Source organism: Perca flavescens, chromosome 8 (assembly GCF_004354835.1).
Source record: "Perca flavescens isolate YP-PL-M2 chromosome 8, PFLA_1.0, whole genome shotgun sequence".
In the NCBI taxonomy this organism is placed as follows: Eukaryota; Metazoa; Chordata; class Actinopteri; order Perciformes; family Percidae; genus Perca; species Perca flavescens.
Window position 1 is genome coordinate 32,801,907 of NC_041338.1, and position 16,711 is coordinate 32,818,617.

At 41.4% G+C, this 16,711-nt stretch overlaps 1 protein-coding gene across 2 annotated transcripts in view; it reads right to left on the reverse strand.

Annotated features, from left to right (window-relative positions):
- cttnbp2 (cortactin binding protein 2) overlaps window positions 1-16,711 on the reverse strand; it is a 115,562-nt gene that overhangs the window by 88,875 nt on the left and 9,976 nt on the right. For both annotated transcript variants that reach the window (XM_028584528.1, XM_028584527.1), the window contains exon 2: window positions 16,229-16,336. In XM_028584528.1, coding sequence (XP_028440329.1) covers window positions 16,229-16,336 — 108 coding nt within the window. The remainder of the gene's footprint in view (window positions 1-16,228; window positions 16,337-16,711) is intronic.

Consider the following 16,711-nt stretch of genomic DNA (forward strand, 5'->3'; position numbering starts at 1 on the left):
GTTTGATTCTCACTTAGACATGGCGACAACATCTGCAATGTGTTAATGTATTTACTTTTTATATATATATATATATATATATATATATATATATATATATATATATATATATATATATATATATATATATATATAAAAAAAATTTGTTCTGGGTACTTTTCAGAAACAAAACCCTGGTCTGTATCGTCCAACAGGTGTGACCCGATGTCCCCGGTCTCTAATGTCAGATACAAAATGCATCAGGATGAAAAGCAACCAACATGTAAAAGTCCATTATTTTCCACACACAGACCTTGTTTTCTGCTGATCGGACCAGAAATCGCTGTCGAGGGCGAGAACAGAGCAGCCAGTGTGTCTTAAGAACTCGACGCCTAGACAAAGCAGTAGCTGTGTTGAAGCAGAACTCACGACCCCCTCGACAGCGCTTTCTTTGCCCACATCCGACACCATGTCCAGCCCCCCCCCCCCCTCTCCAGGGCCGAGCACTCTGCTTCACCCCGAAAAGAATAGCATGAAGATCACACCGTGAAGAACATTAAAGTGGAGACGGAGGGGAGGGTGTTTGTTACTGCCGTTGCCTTGGAGAGGGAATGGCGAATAGGAGAGCCAAAAAAAAACGCAGAGGGAGCGCTGTAGTAGCTGCTGAATGCTTGTAAATTTAATTGCTTTCGCTGCAATGCATTACTGTGAAGCCAATAGGGAGAGAGTAAGTTGTGCTGGAGGGAGGTGTAATCGATTAATGGCTGAAACGGAATAGGAGGTAGAGGCCCTTATTCCCACACTGACTCAACTAAAACCTCCAGCACTCAGGAACATCACAATTTGATGCTTAAAAACAACGGTGAATATGCTATAAACTTCCAACATTTATTTGTTGGTTTCCCTTTGACTGGCGGCTCTTCTTTTTATAACTGTGCCCAATTCCCCATTTGCACAGTTTCAGTAATTCACACAACCAGCTTACATGCTTTGCTCTATTCATTTGGTATTTGTGGACCAAATAAAGGGGGGGTGGGGCAGTGTACCAGACTGTGGGATTTTTGGAGCACTGTACCAAATGGGAGGCTAGTGGGTGGGATTTGAGGGTTGCTATAACAAATATATGGATTGTAACCAAGGACCTACACCACATTTTAGGGGCCCTATATGACAAATATGGGAATTATAAGAAATAACTTTAGCTGCGACCAGCAGCTCTATAGCTCACTCTGTTGCTCATATGTCGTAGCAGCTATTGCGACTTTGCGCCTGTTTTGCCCACCAATTTTGGTATCATTACAAATACATTTTGGGGGTCATACACCAGATTTGGGGATTGTAACAATACATTTTGGATATGCTTTAACCAATAAAAAATTTGGGGGAGGCTCTATGACAAATATTGGCATTTTAAGAGATTACATATTTGGGGTAATATACCAAATTTGGTTCATTTTGGCATTGGATCGAATACTATAAAGATGTGAAGGATTGTTCAATATCTGCATTTGTCATTCAACAAGACTTCCAGTCTACAGTCGGTGTGGTGGCTCTGTGAGGTTGTACTTAGCCGTTTCCGTGCTAAGAAGGTATACTTATCAATGTCACAGTCTTAGTGCAGCAAGTTGGCAAGTTTGCTAATCAGCAGTACAGTAGACACAAAGCAGAGCTGAGACTGGGGTCAATAATTTTAAGTATTGGACAAGTCAAATAACTAGTTGGACCTGATGAAGGTGCTACAGGAAAAGTCAGGGGATCACCAAAGTCAGTAGGATTCATCCTCTGGGGACCATTAATGCCCGTACAAAATGTCATGACAATCCATCAAATAGCTGCGGAGACATTTTAGTCTGAACCAAAGCAGTGGACCGACCAAACAACCAACCAACCAACCAACCAACCAACCAACCAACCGACAGACATTCCCAGTCATGCCGTAGCATGGCTAAAAAACTTAATTGGTGCTGTCTTTCTAACATCCGGTGATCACTCGGCTTCAGCCCAGAATCCCACACCATTGACATCTTGGCCTCCATTTTGTAATGACTCAGAGCAGTTCTTTGACATTTAGATGAGAGTGTCTCTTCCACTCACAGCCTCTCACACACCTCCATCCATCATTTCACACATGTTAAAGACTCAGTCGCCATCTTTCTGTCACCACCTCACTCACACACAAATATGCTTCTTGGCAAAAACCCCCTTCAAAAACACATCCAATACATTCAGCTGAGGTGTTAGACTGCACTGAGAGTGGGTGGGTGGTTCAGTTCATTTGGCCCAAGGGTACTTCAGCAGGGATGAGCCTAAACACATTAACCTGTTCAATAACAGCTGCATGCTGAGAGACCCTGACGTCTACCTACAACAGGACTCTCTTCCTGTCTATGTTTAAGACTCTACCAATAGCATATTAAAGTGCTCATATTATGCTCATTTACAGGTTCATAACTGTATTTTAAGGTTGTACCAGAAGAGGTTTACATGGTTTCATTTTCAAAAACCACCATATTTTTGTTGTACTGCACAGCTCTCTCTCACTGCTGCAGCTCCTCTTTTCACCTTGTGTTCAGGTCTCTGTTTTAGCTACAGAGTGAGACATCTTTTCTTTTGTACTATTTTTGATTGCACTCGCACATGCGCAGTATAGATCGCTCATTTCGGCTAGTGACGTAGAAAGCCATGCAGATTTTCAACGGCTCACCAGGAGACTGAAGCCAGGACCCATTCAGAAACCGTATCTCACTCAAAACAGCATGGATGGTTTTTTTTCCAAAGTTTGTATGCGTGTGGAAGCACCAGAGGCACAAAACACCCCAAATCCCAGAAAAAGGGATTTTTTTTCATAATATGGGCACTTTAAACTAAATCATTAAAAGATAAACATTTCTGAGCACAAAAGATTGAAATGGTTTGTGAAAATGAGGCATAAAAAGCAGCTTTAACTGTTGGAAAATAGCTTTTTTTTTTTTTTTCATAAAAACATGGTATAAATGACCCTTTATTGCCAGTGTTGGCAATGTTTAATTTCCCATAAACCCTGCTGAGTCCCAGCATAAAAGAGGATGTTGCATCCTCATTTGCGGTCACTGAAAAGGATAAACATGAAGCAATATTGTACATCATATCAACTTTTTGGTCCTAAAAGTGTGGCTTCATTAGCTAAACTTTACTTTGGTAGAAAGGCCTCCTCGTCCTGTTTTGTGCCATAAGGAGATTCCCTTCAAATCAAAATAGCAATTTATAACGAAAAACCAAGGGGGTAAACGAGCGTCTGGCAAGCGTAGCTCCTATGGTGCCATTTTTATGCTAAAAAGCACTCACCCTCCCGTTAGCATTACATCTGAAGCGTTTAAAGACTATATTTGTCCATTGTTTATTTCTAAAGAAACAATGTATAAAAGGCTCCATTACCTTGTATCTCACGTTATAGCTCCATAGCAGACGTTTTTATAAAAATAGGCTAACGATTGTGTCATAACCACGCAACTTACTGTTGCATAGTAGAGAAATTACCGTATAGTACAGGAGAAGCTCGCAGGCAGTTTCGACTTACATTAGCTGTTTAAGTTTAATTACTAACGTTAACTAGCATTTTAGTTAGCAATAATTAGCCTGTGCCCATGTTATCTCCTTATAGTATAGTTATAGTAATTACATCCAGACCAATACTGAATTTTTGAGGCCAGCATTTGAGTTTAAAAAAAATCTAATGAAACAAAAAATATCCACAAATACATGGTTATCATAAACAAAAAATGTTGGTATGATTTCTTTATATTTGTTAAAGAATTGTAATGAAGACACTGATACTGTACATTAGCAATAACCGATATATGATTGAGTCAGCTGTGGCTGAGGAGGTAGAGTTGTTTTATTCATAACATAATTAGAACATAAATGTTCAGTATAGTTTAGGATTAACCCATCAAATTTGTTTGGGAAAGGTGTTTATGTATACTTCAATTAGGAAAATGTGATTTGGAGCTGTCGAATAGCTAAAAAATAAAATTAAAAAAATTGTTCAAAGATTCAACTAGACAAAGTCATACGGTATTTTAGGTGCATTGATTAACCCTCCCTCAGTGTTGCTAGTGACACCGCTACAAACATGGTGTCATAGCGGGTGATCTAGTTTTATGATTATGTATTGAATGCCTCTTTTTCTCATTTCCACAATAGCTAATAGCAGTTAAGTTTTATAGCAGTGTTCTGCCTGAGCTTCTTGTCCTCCTGTTGCAGCTGGAAAACTCCCACGCTCCTCTCTGCTGCCTCCGGCTACAGCAGGAGGGGAGAAAAAGCAGGTTAACAGGCCGAACACATAACCACAAATGTTGTTATTTATGTAGAGAAATAAAGAAGTGCTGAAAAGATGAAAAAAATTAAACCGGGTCGCTCATATTTTTAGTGCTCCTCTCTTGTCTCGCTCTCTCTGGTAACCTGAAGTCGGCCACTCACAGCTGCTGCTCTCATTCTGCTCCAGCTGAACACCCACACTATTAACACACACACACACACACACACACACACACACACACACACACACACACACACACACACACACACACACACACACACACACACACACACACACACACACACACACACACACACACACACACACACACACACACACACACACACACACACACACACACACACACACACACACACAAGCTAACAAAATGCCAGTTTACTGAAATAGCATCTGCAGGGGTCAAGCAATATGAGGACATACACTTTATTAGGTGCACCTGCAAAATCTAATGCAATCCAATACAACGGCTCAGCCATAAAGTCTACCTTTTCAAAGATAATGTCTAGGATTGGGCATTGATCCAAAAATTACTATTCCCTCGGAATCGTTTCTTTATTGGAATCGTTTGGAAGGATTTGGTTTCAAATCCGATTGTTTTTTAACTCCCAAATTTAACATTTAACACAAGTTTTGGTTTCCGCAGCAGCCATGCGCTTGTTGTGTTGCCGCCATGGAGCACAGTAAGCGGCGCTCTAGTCTGGCTTTGTTTTACGCCCGGCTTATCTGTGAAATAAGCATGTGACCTGTTTCAACTCCACCCCTCAAAGAAATCGGAATCAAGAATCGATAAGAACCGGAATCGAAAGGAAGAATAGGAATTGGAATCAGAGTTGTTAAAATCCAAACGATGCCCAACCCTAATAATGTCCATTCATGATTGTCACTTTACCTATGGTTTTTACTGACGTTGTAGTTTGCAGTGATGTTAGGTCTAAAAACCAAATAGAAGGTCAGAAGGTTCCCACATTTGTGAAACTGCAGCAAGTCAGTTTGGGGCTTTTCTGGTTGATAAATGACTTCATCACATAAAACAAAAAACGCAAATGGGCTTTCAAGCAGGGGAGTGGAGTTTGAGTCCCGAAGAAGTTAAGGAGAAAACATAAGACTTTCACCCAGGAAACGGGTGTTCGTTTCCCCAACCCAAACCACAATCTTTTTTTCTAATCTTAACTAGTCGTTTTGGTCGTCGCCGCATGACAGTCACCTTTTGTCAGCTAAACTTAAAGATGCAGTAGGTACAACTTATAAGAAACTTTCTGTCATATTTGCTGAAACGGACCCTATGTTCCAGTAGAACTACATGAATCAGGGAATAAAAAAAATAAAAAATAAAATAAAAAAAATCAGCTCCTCTGGCTCCACCTACAGCCTCTAGTGCGATTTGCAAAAATCCACAGCTCCCTGTTCAGATGCACCAATCAGGGCCAGGGGTGGGGTGTCTAACTGTGTGTCAATCACTGCTCATGCACACATTCATTCTCCCTCGTGGGGGGAGGGGCTTAGGAGACTGATGTTCAAATTCTTTGGCTATGTCCTGGATCTTCACAATCCCACCAGGGCTCTAGAGTGCAACCAAAATTTCTAAGGGTGCAAATAAGATTTTTCCAAGGTCGCACCGGTGCACCTAACGTCCTCGCAACCGCTGCCTCTCCACTAACGAAGCAATGTCGTTTATATCGATATTGTTTAATGTTGCGTTACATAACCCATTCCTTCTGTAAAGCTGTGCCTGTGTTTGGATCACTCCTCCGCGCAGCCCCGCCCCCATTCACTCATACACAGCTCACCTGCAACATGTAGAGACACAGCGCCGCCAGTCCACATGCTGACATTTGTCTACAGTTTTAATTGTTATTAACACAGCTGTATATTGTTAAGTATGAGAGGGAAACCTGTATTATTAACACAGTTGTATATTGTTAAGTATGAGAGGGAAACCTGTATTATTAACCTGACCTTGAAATTGTGGCGTTAATGGCGGTGCAAGGAAAAATTTGGATGCACCTAAATTTTGTGCTGGTGCACCTAAATAAAAAGTTAGGCGCACCAGTACAACCAAGGCAAAAAGTTAGTCTGGAGCCCTGCCTACCTACAGCACCTTTAAATGCAATGGCCGCTTAAATGCCCGGGGCCTCGCGGTGCTCCGTACCCGGCTCTCAGTTCTCAGTTTTATTCAACTCTAAAGACAGTTGTCACGTGACCAGCCGGCGCTCGCCGTAATTTCATAGGATTTTATACAAATTGTTGTGCATACATTGTTTTTGTACGATATCATTCAAACCCATTCATGAGAATGCATTGCATGTTGCAACACTGCGGGAAAGATCAGCGAGTTAATTATAACCTACAACATCTGTATTCATCATGTGGCTATCTTCTACGGGAACTCTGTATGTATGTTACAATTAGCACCTGTGGTTCTTTTTTTTCTGCTTCAACTCCTGACAGACCAACCAACAGAAACATGAATGTGTGTTAAAACACACACACTCTATTGTGCAAGTGCTCAGAGGTTTTGCTCCAATAATTCCTTCATACAGGATCAGGTAAGACAAGCAGAGTGAACTTTTTCTGTGTTTATATCACAGTCTCTCATTTCATTCCTCATCACGTGGAGTGTGTGTTTGAGTGCAAGTTGTGTGTGCGAGTGTGTGTGTCCGTAACGCTCTCAGCCCACATCAAACAGCAGCCATGTCATCAAATCAACAGACCGAGAGACCCAGAGAGAGAGAAAGAGAAAGAAAGAGAGAGAGAGAGAGAGAGAGAGAGAGAGAGAGAGAGAGAGAGAGAGAGAGAGAGAGAGAGAGTAACAGAGGGTGAAAGAGGCCGAGAAGGAAAAGTGGAACAGTGGGGATATTGGACTGAACTGCTCCATGAAACACTTGCATTTTAAAAGAAAGAAAATCAAAAAAACTGAAGTTTTGAATGAATCCTAGGATACATCAGTTATCCCCATCAATTAAAAAAAAGGCATTAACCATTAACAAAAAAAACAGAGCTGCTTTTCTCTGTTTTATATCCTTATAAATTAGAATATCTTTGGATAAAAAAAAAGAAGAAATGTTTCACTATTTTCTGACATTATTATAATAGACTAAGCAATTAAATCATTTATTTAGTTGATAATCAACTAAATGAAGAGTTTCAGTCCTAACGGTGATAAATCCCATCCCTGCCTCCTTCCCTCCCACAAACAGTAAATACCGGAACTAACAGCTGCGGGTGCAGCCAGAAATACACTTTATTCCTCCCATGATTTTAGTTTTGACCGAGAAACACAAAAACATACAGTCAGGTTTCTGACTTCACAAGAACATCCCACAGTTCATGTTTGGGGGAAACAGGCCGATCATTGCCGGGGTTGGGGGTTCGATTCCCACTGGGGCCACCCATGTTATAGACGTTAGCACTCACAGCACTGTGAGGCACTTAAGATAAAAGCCTCCACCGAAGGGCACGCGTTATATAATTATGTAAAGAATGGAGGAGAGAGATGGGAGGCCAATGAGTGAAATATAGGCCTATACGAAGGGGACGAGAGAGGAGGGGGGGTTACAGTCAAAGAGAAAGAGAGGATTAAGAGAGAACGAGTGAGAGGGATGGTTGCTATGACCTACTTCCTGAGCACTTCACCAATCGCTTGGTTTCACAGTGAAGATTTTTAGCATGCACAGGACACACACACACGGTGAACACACACATGGCACGGACACAAATACACAAAAACAGGACTTCCAAGTACACAGAAAGGAGACAAACCGGGCAGAAAAATGCTTAAATACGTACATTTAGTGGTCCAACAAGCACAAAAAGAACTCTTAGAAGTAGTCTTAAAGAAACTCAAAGTAATTGTTAAGATGGAAAGAAAAAAAAAAAAAAAAGAATCACAGAAAATAAATGTTCTGCAGGCACAGTTACACAGAGCGAGGAGAAAGGGCGACTTATTTAAAAGCTTTTTTTCAGTCAGACATAATAATGGTTGGAAATGCCGTCCAGTTTCAACCACACAGTCTAATAAAACAGATGGATTGCATCCGATACGTTATGTTATTGAAATATAAATACAATGAGCACATTAAAATAAGAGCCATATCCAATATCATGCCGTATGATGCATCCCCATAAAAAGGGTGCAATTAAGAATTCATCTTTGTAATTATGAATAATATTTGTTATAGTCCATGAGTTCATTCAAACCTGGATATACAGAGGCATTATACATTTGAGAATCCCTCTGCAACTGACTGAATAAAGACTTCTTCATGTACTTTTTCTCCCAGATTTTTGACTTTTCTCTAACATACACTAACTGGCCACTCTGAAAACAACGTTAAAACAATGCAAGAGGCTGCATTACTGGAAGCATGTTGAGACAATAAAATTTGTTCAAGGAAGTGCAGTTTGAGTAACCGATTCATGACTCTTGAACAGGGCTGGGCGATGTGACAATACATAAATCGCCAAATCAATGAAAGAATATCTATTGTATGTATTTTTTCTATATCGTTTCTATTTCGATGTTGAAAAACCAGTACCAAACTGCATTACGGCAATAAGTAAGTCATTTGGACGACACTTTTTGTTCAGATCCTTGCACGCCATGTTCATTTTGCACCAACGCTCAATAAAATGAGAACATACATATACATTTGTCAAGTATTTCATTTACACAGGAGTTTACAAAAATAGGCTTTACCATGTGGTTATTTCATACAGACTATGCAACTGATTTGCCAGAATACATGCTATATCGTGATATATATCGTCAGAGATATGAAATGACCTATATCGCGATAAAATATGTTGGCCACATCGCCCAGCCCTTCTCTTGAAGGTTTATCAGACACAAAGTTATTAAGCTATCACCGTGATGATAATTTTCATATCCTTCGATGTAATAATCCAGGTTCTACTTTACTGTCAGACAAACCTTTGTTTGTTTTTTTTAGCTGGAAGACAATACATGAATGAGGGGGCTGTTGTCAGAACGCGACCTTGGTGCTGTAACAACAACCAACAAAAAAATATATAACTATTTTGATTTAAGAAATCATTTAAAACCTTACATCCAAATAGGAATGGAAAATTCAATTTGAAGAGGCAAACTAAAGATTTAAAAGCTTTTAAAAGATCATTTTTGGTGGCCGGGTGGGCTCAGTGGGTAGAGCAGGCGCACATTTACATAGACGTTGATGCCTCAACGCAGAGGTCCAGGGTTAGAGTCCGACCTGTGACGATTTCCTGCATGTCTCCCCCTCTCTCTCTCTCCTTTCTCACCTAGCTGTCCTGTCCATTAAAGGGGGAAAAGCCCAAAAAAATAATCTTAAAAAAATTAAAGATTTAAGAATTTTTGGACAATTTATAGACTAAATGACTTATAACCGACAGATTTATCGATATGAAAAATAATCCTTAGTTGCAGTTCTTCATGCATTATACATGCACACAAAAACTCAGACATGCTCTTTCAACTGTGAGACAGTCCGACCCCCCTCTCCCCCTGGGAGTGGTCCCATCTTCTGCGCTGAATGACAGCACTTGAAAAACCACCCCACCAAAAAAATAATAAAAGAAGAAAGACTGTCATAAGAAACAGGCACTCTGGAGACGTCCAAACAGGTCGTGCCATGGGGGGGAAGGCTGAGTTTTTTTACCCTCATTCCTAAGTGTCATGTCAGTGAAACACGAGCCTGGGAGCTTGTGAAGAAGGGTCCGGGTTGGGGGGTCTGGTTGCTAAGCAGCCGAGCAATCAGAGCCGGATGCTGATTGGTGTGTGTATGTATCTGGTGAGAGGGTTAACCCAAGAAGTGTAGATCTGGTTTTGGATTGTGTAGGAGAGAGGAAAAAGGACAGACAAAGGGTTGTCCTTCATGCTCTAACGGAATTTTTAATATTTTGCATTACATTTGCATAATCAGACATCACAGATATATAACGGTATGCTCTGTGTGTCGGGTCGCCAAACTAAAATTGTTCCAAATTGTGTAAAAGATACACATTTGCTTGGCAAACTGCCTTTGCTGCAGTTGTTTCGACTGAAAATCACACACACACACACACACACACACACACACACACACACACACACACACACACACACACACACACACACACACACACACACACACACACACACACACACACACACACACACACACACACACACACACACACACACACACACACACACACACACACACACACACACACACACACACACACACACACACACACACACACACACACACACACACACCTTCTCGGTTGAAGGGCTTTCTTATCCCAATTTCATTTTCAAGATCTACAAAACCTTCCAACAAAAAAGATGGGTCAGGTGGGGATCATGATAGTATTTTGTTTGGTTTGAATAAAATGAAAAGATTATTTTTCTTGATTTGTAGGGTCACAGAATTTTAAGAACACGACTGAAGTCGTTGGGGGAGAAGCTTTTATTAAGCATCCCCGTTTCTATCTTGCGGCTCCGGGAGTGCGACTGTGATTTTCTTAATATATTTCGGATTAGCTGTGCAACCCCAGAGAGAGGGAGAGGTACAGCAAGAGAAGGACAGCAATTCAAAGATTTATGTGGAAGGAGAGAGACTGTGGGAAAGACAGTAATGGTGAGTAATGAGCTGCCATACTGTCTGCCCAGAGAGATAGGAATAAACAAAGATTTACAGGAACAAAAAGGAGATGAACAGAGATATAGAAGACAGACATAGCTGTGTGTGTGTGTGTGTGTGTGTGTGTGTGTGTGTGGAGGAGGGAGAGTTGGAAAAGCCCAGCAACAGGGCATGCCTGAAATAGCTAGATGGTCGGAGATAACATGACGCTGGAGAAAGCCTGATGGCTCGGGGCATGTGTTGTGTTCTGCGTGGAGACACATCACTCGGGAAATTAACTACTTCATCGCACAGTAAGAAGAGGACTGCCGTGTGTATGAAAATGCTGTGCTCAAGTCAAAGCATCAAGCTCATGGAGAGGAATGTAGCTTTATGTGAACGCACTGCTAACACTCGTCTACAGACCGTTTCACCGGCTGGGATCACAGTGACCGTTTCAGCCTTCTACCGAGCACTCCTTGCCAGTGAAATCATAACAACAAGTTATTTTCACAAAAGCACAGATTGTCCAATCTGGACAGCTCCGTCTGTACAATCCTGCTCTCCTGCTGAGACCAAGGCGCAGAGAACAAAACTGCCCAACAGTTAAACTGGCTGACAAACTGTCCCAACTGTCCAGGATGTCGTAGACTACAGTGTGTGTTTGACATTTACTATGCTTTTTAAAAAAAAAAGAACTAGTGACCTTGTGATGTTAGTGCCTTGTTCCGTTCTGATGAGCCACATTATTGATTTATATTTCAACTAATTGCACACCCGCATTAAAAGGTGCTGTAGGTAGGATTGTGAAGATCCAGGACATAGCCAAAAAATTTGAACATCGACAACTTCGCAGTCCCTCCCCCCTTTCTGCTGAAGCCCAACACGGTCTCCTAAACCCCTCCCCCCATAAGGGAGAATGAATGCGCGTGCATGAGCAGTGATTGACACAAAGTTTCAAGTGCCAAGTTGAGAGAAAGCTGTGCAGTAGAACAAAAATAAGGTGTTTTTTAAAATTAAACCATGTAAACCTATTCTGGTACAACCTTAAAATACAATTATGAACCTGAAAATGAGCATAATATGGGCACTTTAAGTATCTTTTAGCTTATTTTTTGGGTTTTGCACACAGATAATAAAATAATAATAAAAGGACAAATTTAAAAAGGACAAATTTAAAGAAATTTAAACATAAGCAGCTAACGAAAAAAAAAAAAAAAAAAAAAGTCTCTCAAGAGCGCAAACCGGAGATAAAAGCATTTGCATCTTCTACTCATATACTAGGGCTGCACGATATGAGGAAAATAGCTTTTTGAATTTAAAACAAATGAAAGGAAATCATTTCCAACATTCTTTTATATTAGAACAAATTGAACAATGAACTGAATATAAAAGGCAGCACTAAAAAGAGAATGACAGTTACATTTTAAGTACAGTTTTCTACCGATAATCGCTTTCACTAATGTGTCACAGCCTTTCAATGATGTGTTTATTGCTCCAGTTGATATTGCGATGACGATAAAGAAACAATATATTGTGTAGCCCTATCATATACTACCACTTCCTTGTCACTGGTGGCCACATTTTTTTCCATTTCCCATAAACATTCACTTCTTGTCAGTGTGGGAATGGCAGAGGGTCTTTGAAATATCAAGAACATTAAAAAGGGCTTTAATCACCTTGATATTTTCTACTTTCATTCTCTGTACAACATCAACACCATTTTTGAAAAATAATTTCTGTGTTTAGGTTCTGGCTACTCAGCCGTTATTCTACAAGCTACCATCTGTAAAATAGTGAAAAAAGCTCTTATCACTTCGGAAAAGCACCTTACACCTGTGACTTGTCGATACAAAGAAAACCGTTTGCTTCCTACTCTGAGGATTGTGTAAAGATGCACTCTCCAAATGCCCTCTGAAAAGCTCTTGGCGCAGAAGAATGAGCTAGTTGTGTAGCCGCCAGCCACGCTAATCATGTGACATTGCTGTCGTTTGGCTAATCTGCCAACAGCCTCTTTTCTTTTTCTCCAGGATGAAACCTGATACGGCAGCTCAGCCAGCTTTAGCCACACGCTAATTAATCTGTGGCACCAAAGCCTCTTAATAATACCCAAATGCTACCAACAATCGTTGAAGTCGTGCCAAGCCGTGGAAGTTCGGTCCTAGCTTTTGGAGTGGGAGCAGTAAAGTGGTACGGTGGGTTGTATGTAGTATTTTTTTTTTATGTAGATAAGAGGAGCTGCACTAAAACTGCCAGGACCGAGGGTCCAGTTTCCTGTGCAGCTCTTTGTAACTGTGCCTCTGCAAGGTGCTTTGGAAATGCTGACACTAATAACACTGGTTAGCTTGATGTGTACTTTGATTGGGCCGCGATATCGATAGCCCTGCAGCTGGTGGCCAGATGATTCTTTTCTTCTGGCTGTTCGGGGGGATTTGGATAGAGAACTGGAAAGCGAGTGAATTGGGCGGGGGGGGAAGAGTTGGCTTAATCCTCTCTGTCACACTGTCCTGCTTTGTCAAAGACAATATCAGGGCTCCATTTCTCACTCTCTCCTTATGCATCTCATCCGCTCTCCATCGCCTTCGCCTTCACTCTGATTCAAACCGACGATCTGGACTTCTCACTCAATATCTTTCTTTAACTCTGTCTTTTTTTATTTCTCTCTCCCTTCTTCGTTCCCTCTTCCTCCCCCTGCCTTTTTCGGTCTGTCTCCCTCTCTCTCTCTCTCTCTCTGACGGGGCTTATCAGCGACAGAACAAACAGGCTCATTGTGTTTTACGAGAGCCGTCAGGGCAGCAGAGGGGAGGCTTATTTCATTCAAACCTGGATAGGATATCCATCCACAGGGGAGATGGGGGCCAGCGGGGATTCTTAATGCCGGCCGAAAACACGGGTGAAGTGGCGGTGAGGGTGGAACACAAAAGCCACCAATACCAGAAACACAAAAGAGACGGAGATGAGGTGACATTGGGGCACAGACCATCCTTAAAAACGAAGCAGGACAGAAAAGAGGAAGAAGACAGTTGAAGGAAAGATTCAAATGACTGACTAAAGCCGATGCTTCGATGTTGAGCGAGGTAGAGACTCGTTATGTGCTGCTCAATACAAGCAAGGTCGGTGACTTTAAAACCAAACAATGGGCTCAATATCATAAAGAACTGAACATCATTTCTGCAAGCGGAACAGCTTGCCAACAGCAAAATAACACAACTGCAACAGGGACAGCTACAGAAAGCTGCTATGCAACTAAAAAGGTCATCGAGGATATGTTTATTGTTTTGGAGAATCACCTGCAAACCTTAAGACTGAACGTTTGATAAGAACGTCTCTCTGCTTCCCTGGAGTCCCAGCACTGTGAATGAGTTGCACATTAAAAATGCCTGCACGGACGGGCTTAAAGTAGAGCGTGGATAAACTTAGGCGCCAATTCTGACCTAAATAGAGAGCTGCAGAGAGAGAGAGAGAGAGAGAGAGAGGGGGACATGCAAGCGTTTGTTCGTATATGACCTCCAACTCGAAGGTGAGACGGGTTGTCTGGGACGCCACAAAGTCATCATCTGTGCAGCATCAGTGTTCAGTAACCGCAAATCAATACGTCACCCATTTTAAACACGTCCGCTGTCCTATTAACGTGGGCAGTATAATCAATATAAATACATCACAATAACTTTAGTCTATATCCTTGACGTTCCACTTCGGGGATTGCTCCGGTGCCGCAGGAAATTCTGCCGGATGCACGTATTTTCAGCTAGCTAGACTATCTGTCCAATCAGAGTTTTCTTTCGCACTACTATTTTACAGCGGCTCCGTGCGGAGCTCAGTGCCGCCTAAGACGATTGTGATCGGTTTAGAGAAATGCCGATAAACCAGAGCACATTTTTCTCCCATCCCGGAATGCTGTGTGGACTAGCCAGACCCTCCTCTGCAGCGCTGTGGAGGAAGGTCCGGCAAAGCAAGACTGGAATAACTTCCATCACCAAGGACAGTAAACATTCAGACTTATCTTAGGATTTCACAGTTTGAAAAGTTGTAACAGCAGCTTATGTCTTATTTCATATTGTTTAAACACACCACGCTGAGCCGGCTATAGTATTATGGCAGGTCATCCACCTGCAGACTGTAAACTGCTTCAGTACAGGTCATACAGTTTGGTTCCAACAGCACATACACTGATCGGACACGTATGACTACTGGAAGCTCTTGAGACACCACGTCTGCTTTGATTTCTGATTTATCTTACAGGTTTGCTGGAAGATTATGGATTGGTGTCCCTACCAAAGAAGTTGATTAGGTTCGGAGGTCAAGGAATAAGTGATTTGATTAGGATATTGGATAATGATCTAGTGTCCTATGGGTATTTGTGCAACATAAACTAATCAAAGAGTAGGAATGTTGTCTTTGGGTATAAGAACAAGTTCAAGTGCCAATATCTGTCCTTTCCAAGTTCCCCTTCTTTTAGCTTCTCTTAGTTTCTGTAAAGATCAATTAATTGTATTTTGGAAAGATTGTGCAGAAATATGTGCCAAAACAATGTTGTCCAAGTTCCAACTATTTAGAGTACCGTCTGGTATAGGACATACAATGTTCTGCAAATCACCTTCTTCGAACCCACTGAGAGATCAAAATGTTAAAAAAACATTTAGAAAAAAAAAATAAAGAAATAAATGCAATCCTGAGGTAACAAGTAAACCCTATGTATCCTTCTCTTGTTTGCGAACTAGCTGCTGGAGCTGGTACTGAGAACTTTCCTCGCATTTCAACCTCAGTTTCAACTAGCAAATATAGACAACTTTACTCAAACAGCATCTTCCTAATGGTTTTTTTCAGTAATCACAAAGGAACCAGAAGCAGTGACTTCAACCATCTGTTTAATATTGATAGTTAAGCAGGTGTTGCTGGGTGGACACGAGGGTTTGATCACACTGGCCTTTCTGGCAGGAAGTGCTAACCAGTTGCTCAGCCGGCTCCCATTCAACAAACGCAATTAGAGAGACTGCTTATCAGCGGGTAATTACAAAGCCAGGAAAGAAACCCGTGGGGCAGAGTCTTTCCTCGTGATCACACAAGTGTTCTGCACATTTTCTGGGGAAAAAGCCACTGACTCAGATTGTGTGATACCGCATTCATTTAGTGGCATTCGTGACCATTCATCACTTATTGTCCCGAGTGATACCAATTCAATTCTGGGTCACAATTACAACTTATCGTCTCATCTCAAGTCTCTCACAAAGGCAGTCTGCTCCGACAGAGCGCGTTTGATTCAAGCCGACAATGGCTAAGATGGCAGAGGCTTAGCTAATGAGTGTGTTGGTGTGTTGTCTGGACTCACCCTCAGGGCCTCTATGACCAGGTCGCGGGCCTCCAGCTCTCCCTCCATGATACTCAGCAGGGTGAGCAGCTCTGGCTTGCTCAAGTTATCCATGTTGAACTCACATTTCTGCAACACAGGTCAGAAACAAACATGTCAGAAGCATACAATACAACCAACACTTCATTTTCAAATTTGGGGCTTGGTACTGGACCCCTTAAACTTTTTAAATACTCAATGATTATCCATTATGTTGCGTAGGGCAGATATCACGATATTCTTGACCAAATACCTCAATATCGATATTGCGGCGATATTCTAGGGTTGACAATTGGGTCTTTAACAAAATATCTTCACACTTAGATTTTAGATAAATAATCATCAGTAATGTGGACATAATGTCTAATTGGGGAAAAGGCAAATAATAGAAGAGCTAGTCTGGTAAGTTCATCACTTTACTATAATGCAGCCTTTAAAAACAGTAAAAGACAACCCTTATGTCAT